Consider the following 7,496-nt stretch of genomic DNA (forward strand, 5'->3'; position numbering starts at 1 on the left):
CTTCATTTTACATTTTCTTTTGCATTAAGACTGCAAAAGATGATATCAAATTGAAAAGGTTTTAATCTATTCAGAGATAAACCTCGTATTTAATGTTAGAAAGTGAAATTATTTCAAATATTTTTAATTCTTAATTTTTTGATTTTCAATCATGTATACAAAGCTTGATTCGATCAAATTGAAATTGTTCCTCAATTGAAATCCATCTTGAATTAGTAAATAAACATTCGTCATCTATGATTTCTCCCTACGATTTCAATTGGCTCTAGCATTCCAGTACGAATTCTTAAGTGGTGTTCAATATATTATAGACCTTGCTTATTCTTGTCTTCCTTTTGTTTAATTTTATGTATTTATTTAGAGTGATGTGTTACCTACAGCTGAATGTCTACGTTGATATTATTATAAATATCTAACCGGTCTTGAGCTTGGTATATCCATACATAGGGTGTGTACCTTTTATTGATAACATGTTAATCTCTCAATTCAAAGATGTTAATTAGCTCGATATGCGTTGTAGAATTCATCATGTGTTTTTTTAAATATCATAGTTTATTTTTCTTTTGCAGCTTGAAGATTTAAGCTTTTATTCAATAATGGATAATCAAAATGACCTACCATGCTTGTCTGTCAAATTATATCATTACCTTTCTGATGTTGTTGTTGGATCGGAAAAAGTGGTCAAATATAGAAGATACTTTTATAAATGCTTTGATGACTGCTTGAACGTGGGAGACGTAAGATTAATTAGCAGCGGCAGTAAAGCAGAGGGTCTTGATCTTCCTGGTAGTGACCTAGATTTGATGTGGCTTTTGTATGCCTATATGGTTGAAGAAAAGCTAAGAAATACAAAAGAAAAGCATCTCATTCTAGACACAGATAATGCTTTGCCAGGTTTTGCTTTAATCAAAGTTACTAATGATAGTGATCTTATAGACGACATTGATGTTATACAGACAGTGGAAGGACTACTCTTAAAAAACGACAGTTTAAAACAAACGAGTTTACAAGCTATGGAGGAAGATCCTAATTTGTCTGTCACTACTGAAATACTGAATGTGGATGTTCAAACACTGTTAAAGGTTCAGGGTCCAGCATTGTCTACAGCACTAAAAGGAATTGCGGATTTGGATTGTGTCCTATGCCTTCCTTGTCGTGAATGGCCTTCAATTGCAAAACGTTGGTTACACAGAAATAGATGCGGAAAATGGCCTTTGTCAGATTTGATAGCAGAGGCAACGCAATGAAGGCGTGTTATTAGTACCCGTAGGAAGTAAGTCTCCTCCTTCTGAAGAAAACAACTCTGAATGGAGGTTTTCATTTTCTCTAACTGAAAAACTGTTAGTACACTCATTCAACCACAGTCAGCTGTTGTGCTATGCCTTGTTAAAGATTTTTCTAAAAGAGATCATTGACAAAGTTAATATTTTTAACAAACTTTTATGTTCATATTACATGAAAACGGTTCTTTTCTGGGTCTCAGAAGAAGTCGAATGCTCATATTGGGTACCTGAAAACTTGTTGCGTTGCTTTTCCTTATGCTTACAGCGACTCCATTATTTTGTTTTATGTAATTATATTCCAAATTATTTTATTCCTCAACATAATATGATTGAAGGAAGATTGTCAGAAAAAGTTGGAAAACAACTTGGAATTTTTATAGAAAGACTTCTTATAGGAAATATATGGGAAGTACTTTTGTCATTGGATTTACTTTATGATTTACGTCATGCCAAGTGCTATATTTCGAAACCATTACGTGTCATTTCAGAATTCGATAAAACCATGATGACACTGAATATCCCAAACTGTGCACAATGTATTGGAGATATATCATTCAGATCATTGAGTTTCTTTGCTTACAGGATTCTAAATGAGAACTGTCCAACATTTTTCAAAAACATCTATGCAATTGCGTTACTAGACTTCTGTAGAAGTAAAGCAACTTCTATTAAAATGCGTTCAGTTGATTTACCGCACAGCAGTAATAAGCAGTATTACTCTCAATATAAACAATGTTTATTCCATCTGTTGTTGAATTTAAACAGCGATGCCGTGTCAGGTTGGTTACTACTCGCAGCATTTTTCTACACCTGTCAGGAATATCGTAAGATGAATGATATACTTCAACTTTCAGAGTAGATTTTATCTCGTGATTTATATACAATGTCTATCTTAATGGACTTATCTGCAGTCAAGCAAACTACTTTTGAAAACACGTTAGTTCCAAGTAGACAATTCCTCAAAAGGTTAAGACATTCAATGATCAGATCTTTTTGTGTTCAAAGGGATGTACAAATTGACGATAGTTTTATATTTCACGAAGACCTGTGATTAATCGATACGTTCTTTTCTATTGGAACTCCAATAGTATTTATACGCTATCTTACATTCTTATATTTCCACAAACAAAACAATACAGACGGAATGAAACGTGCAATGCTGTTGTTACAGGAAGCTGTTGAAAGATCACCGAAGTTAGATGGTTGTTCCATTTCTGCGAATTTTTGGTTTTTGTTACGTGCAAAGTCATTAACTGGTGTTTAAGAAATTGAAACCATCAAAAGAATGTTTTCCGTTTTAAAACCTTTTGATGTTACAGGTCTGTTATCAGGTATTCAAGACATTGAAAACGAGTACAAGCTTTATTTGAATGAATAGATAGTACATATACATAATGAAGCATATTTTAGCGCATTCTGCAACTGCCTTCACAAAGAAAAATATTCAAGATATTTAAAGAGGTTTAACAGTACTTATCAGTTTTAAAATATTCTCAACCCCAGAATTTAAAGTGCTAGCAAGATATGAATATTTCTCAAAAGACTGTTTTGACCGATAAAATTCCCGGGAGACCTTCCTGTTTTTCAGTGTCAATGAAATTAAACTACGCTTAGACTAGGTAGAGGTTCAGTATTTATTCATAGCATTTTCGATTGAAAGATCAGGAAATTCTAGAAAATACCCTGACCCATTAATCCCTAATTTATTCTATTTTCTCGATTTTTAAAAGCAAAAAAATACTTCGTACAAATCGAACTTAGAATCAGAGCTCATCAGTTAGCTATTGAGAAAGATATACGTAGATACAAAAAAAATCGATAAAGATAAAAGATTGTGTGGGCAGTGTAATAATATGCAGGTTGAAGACGAGTTTCATTTTTTATGGAATGCACTGCATAAGAAAAGGAACGCATGCATACAAATTAAAAACTTCCTTTATATGTCAAAGTATGAACAATTTATTTGTTTAATGTTATGTGAGTCTGAAAATGTTAATATGTCAGTGTCAAGTTTTATAAGTACTTGTTTTGAAATAAGAGATAATTTGCATTCCAGAAACTTAATATACATGTAGTAGTGATGTAGTTTATTTATTATGTATTAGAGACGGTTAAAATTCTATTTTATTTATTTTCAAACACCATCTGGTATGGAGTATAGTTATTTAATCATTCTTTTTTATGTAATATATCTAATATAATTAATCCTATGTATATACATGTATGTATATGCTCGAAAATGGGCTCTTTAATTGGATTCAATAAATATTCTTAGTCTATATCGAAGAAGAATCCTTTACAGACATAATTCTGGAGGAACTATATTTGTACCTTGCCTAGTGAAGATGGATTGATCTCGTGGTCATTTTTAGCGATTGTCTGTAGTCTTTTTTATTATGAAAATTTTGAAAACAAACGAAACGATGAGTCCTTAGTACACTTTAAAGTTTCCATAATTTGTATTTTTACTTAATTTATTGAATAAACTGTTTATGTATGTGTCAAAAAGTAATTCTGTCAAAAAATGTTTGCTTTGGATTTTATGGAAAGAGGGGAAAAAATTTAAGTTGGTCAAAACTCACAAATTTGTAAAAAAAAAGCTTCAAATGCTTAGATTTCAACAAAAATTGCTATAAGTTGTAATAGATTTTTTCAAAGTGACCAAAAAACCAACAATTATAAAAGAGTGGTATAAACTACCCATTTGCTAAGAAATCCTAAATTTGGAAAATCATTTTTTTATAAAGAAATATATTTAATATAGGTATGACAACTTTAAGATATATCATTCTGTTTTGATAGGATTCCAATGAAAATCGAATTCAGCGTCAATTGTTCTTCAACACCCAGAAAAGTTCTATTTAATATCAGATTTATAGAAATTATAGAAGGTTAACAATATTCGCTATTGAAATTCTAATTAAATTCAATTCAATACGTACAAGTGAGAGGTTTAGCTAGCTATAAAACCAGGTTCAATCCACCATTTCTAAATAAGAAAATGCATGTACCAAGTCAGGAGTATGACAGTTGTTATCCATTTGTTTGATGTGTTTGAGCTTTTGATTAGGGACTTTCCTTTTTGAATTTTCCTCGGAGTTCAGTATTTTTGTGATTTTACTTTTTGATAGTTTTTATACACAAGGCTTTAAACATATTGAAATCGATAGAAACTATAATGTTTGTGTGTGGTTTTTTTTCTTCAAATTAAAACTATGAAAAACTTTAATTTTTGTTTTGATTTAAAAAACTTATTTGACTGTACGTTGTTTAATGTTTGAAATAAAATGAATGTTTATGTTTATGCATTTTGTTGCTGCAATAAAAAAAAAATTGAAATGTTCTGCTGGAATTGCTTTGAAAATAAAAAAGGAGATTATTGAGACATAACAAGGTTTTAAGCATATAGTCAAGCACTTGAACATAATTTGTTTGAGTTATTATCCACGAATCCGGAGCAATCAAATCCAAAAAAAAAAATCAGAAACGACATGGTAAAACAATAAACAGAAATGTCGTTACTTATCATGATATTGCACGCGATTAATTCCGATTTAATCCGGTTAAAATCAGGTGATCCGAAGGACAAACAGACATGTTTCTTTGATTATAACAGTCGATTTGTAAATTCATATCACAATCTAGTGATACAGTTAGACAACAGTACTTTACCGAAGGTCAAGTTTCATAAATCGATCGAAAAGACAATTCAAAGAAACAAGAACAGAATGGGGATTTGCAAGAACTCCAAACGAAGAGAGACCAGTTGCATTCATGTGGTAAGCGTATCCTCTTATGCATGCACTATTCACAAGACAATAAGTTGCTTTCAAAGATATATGTGGAAAAAGAGGATGACTTTGTGCCTAGCACAAAAAGAACATATTCGATGTGAACTAAATAACATATATTCGCCAGTACTTCGGTACTTTCATGAAAATACGGAAATCGTGTTGTCGAAATTTGATGTTACAAAATTTTAGAAAGTAATTTCAATAAAGGAATATATCTCTCTCATGGATTGATTGATTGATTGTTGGTGTTTTAGTGCCACGTTTGAGCGCCACATTTGAGCCATTTCGTGGCGGTCAGTTTTTATAGGTGGAGGAACCCGGAGTGCCCGGAGAAAACCACCGACCTGCGATAGGAAAACTGACAATCCTAGTCAATTAAGATCGGAGTTTAGTGCACCCGCACGAGTGGGGTTCGAACTCACAACCTCAGTGTTGACTGGCTAGTGATTACAGTAGTAGAACTACTTAGACCACTTGACCACTGATGCCCTCTCTCTCATGGAAAGCACTGAATCATTACCCGACTTTGGTTATAGTTTTTGTCCTTTTTCACATGTTTCAGTTTTATCAGTTCTACAATTTTCAAAAAGGTTTAAGAATTTTATATATTTTTGACTTGATCATCACTAAAGAGATACAAATTGTTGAAATGCGCATCTCGGGCAGAAAAATTGGTACCGGTATGCCATTCTCCTTTAGTCAAATTAATAATAATCGTATGACTTGCTAAAATATGGCTTTTACTTTATCTATTACATTACAGCAAGTCTAGCAAGAATGATAATAATGGTAAGGGTTTACATAATTAGACCAACGCAAAAATTGTCTCAATAAGGTATGTATATACGGTATTTATAATTAGGCAGCTAAAATCATCCCTTCTATCGTAAAGATTTGTTCTTAAACGTCCTCATTGTCAACTTCTTTATGCAACTCAAGATATGACGAAGATTTGCCGATATCTGTGGTAAAATTGATTGAAAGTTCGATGGAATAGACGCGTTCAACAAACATTAAATTACCTAATGAGAGGATATGAAGAAAGATAATACAAAATCGCAAGTCGTAGGATGTGTTAATCTTCTTGAAAAAAACTTATTATTTTATTTATAATCATTAACAACTGATGTGCTACGCTGTGTTAAAAAATTACTGAAAGAAATAATTGACGAAAAAGTGTTCTGTTCATATGATATGAAAACGGTTCTGCTTGATGGGGTCGTAGAATATGTCGTCTATTATTCATAGTGGACACCAGAAAACTTGCTCCTTTGTGTTTTCATCATGGCAATAGCGATTGAATTATTTCATATACTAGTAGTTTAAAAAGTCAAATAACAAACATACTGAACTCAAAGAGAAATTCAAAACGGAAAGTCCTTTTAAACGAACGGAAAAACAATCTTATTTCTGACTTGGTACAGGTATTTCCTTACTTATAAATGGTTCGTTAAACCTGGTTTTATAGCTAGTTGAATTTCTCACTTGTATGACAGTTACATATAATTTCAATATATTGACAACATTATGTGAGCAAAAATTAACAGATATAAACGGTAAAAATGTCAAAAATTGGGAAACAACAGTCAACATTGTAAAATAATCCAATATTCAACATTAAAACAAATATCTATTTCAACAAAGAGAAATAAAATGGCATATAACCACTATATAGACGGAGTACATGAGCAAAAATGAGAGACAAGAATACAATAATTTACCATAGCACAATAATACAATGGCGGGATATCTAAGAACCAAACCACGCTAAAAGTATATTACAAAAAATGGACTAAACAGTAAAGGTTTAATAGCATTCAAAATTATTGCATACCCAAACATAAAATGATTGATGAAAGACTCGAAACAACTTGAGGATTTTATTGCAAACTTGTAAAGGCATATATATCAAAAAAACTTTGATTATCAATTTCACTTACTGATCTACGACATTTTAAGTGTTACTCGCAGCACTGTCTATTCTGTTCAGGATTATCAACATATGGCAGCAGTATTTCTTCTCCCAGATGAAATTTTATCTCGAGATGTATATGTTCTTCTCTGATTTTAGAACGGTCCTACATTCAAACTTGTCAACTGCAAGGCACTAGTACACATAGATATATTCATTTGAGGGACAACGAAAATTAGGATGAATTTATATATCATAGAGACTTAAAAGCAGACATCGCAGATGTGATGTTTCTTACGGAATCTTCAATAGTATACAATGATGTACTTGCGCTACTTTTGATTTTTAAATTGGTACAAACAAAACATTACGAAAGGGATTGGGCTATGCGCTTCTACTGTAACAGGAAGCAGTTGAAAGGTGGCGGGAATTAAATATACGACCTATTTTTATAAGTTATTATGCGAGCGGAACTATAATCGGGTGTATATAAAGGAACATACGATT

General features: G+C 31.9%; 1 protein-coding gene across 1 annotated transcript; it reads left to right on the forward strand.

Annotated features, from left to right (window-relative positions):
- Positions 1 to 1,013: 1,013 nt before the first annotated feature.
- On the forward strand, positions 1,014 to 4,587 carry LOC127719119 (uncharacterized). Its single transcript, XM_052225142.1, has 2 exons — positions 1,014 to 1,082; positions 1,231 to 4,587. The coding sequence occupies exons 1-2, from the start codon at positions 1,014 to 1,016 to the stop codon at positions 2,140 to 2,142; spliced, it is 981 nt and encodes a 326-aa protein (XP_052081102.1). The 3' UTR covers positions 2,143 to 4,587.
- The last annotated feature ends 2,909 nt before the right edge of the window (positions 4,588 to 7,496 follow it).

This window comes from Mytilus californianus, unplaced genomic scaffold, assembly GCF_021869535.1.
Source record: "Mytilus californianus isolate M0D057914Y unplaced genomic scaffold, xbMytCali1.0.p SCAF_10, whole genome shotgun sequence".
In the NCBI taxonomy this organism is placed as follows: domain Eukaryota; kingdom Metazoa; phylum Mollusca; class Bivalvia; order Mytilida; family Mytilidae; genus Mytilus; species Mytilus californianus.

Bases quoted from the DNA above. Each gene is read 5' to 3' on its own strand.
- LOC127719119 (XM_052225142.1), top strand. From the start codon at position 1,014: ATGGAGGAAGATCCTAATTTGTCTGTCACTACTGAAATACTGAATGTG. The intron at 1,083-1,230 runs GTTCAGGGTCCA...CAGATTTGATAG, and splicing joins ATGTTCAAACACTGTTAAAG to CAGAGGCAACGCAATGAAGG.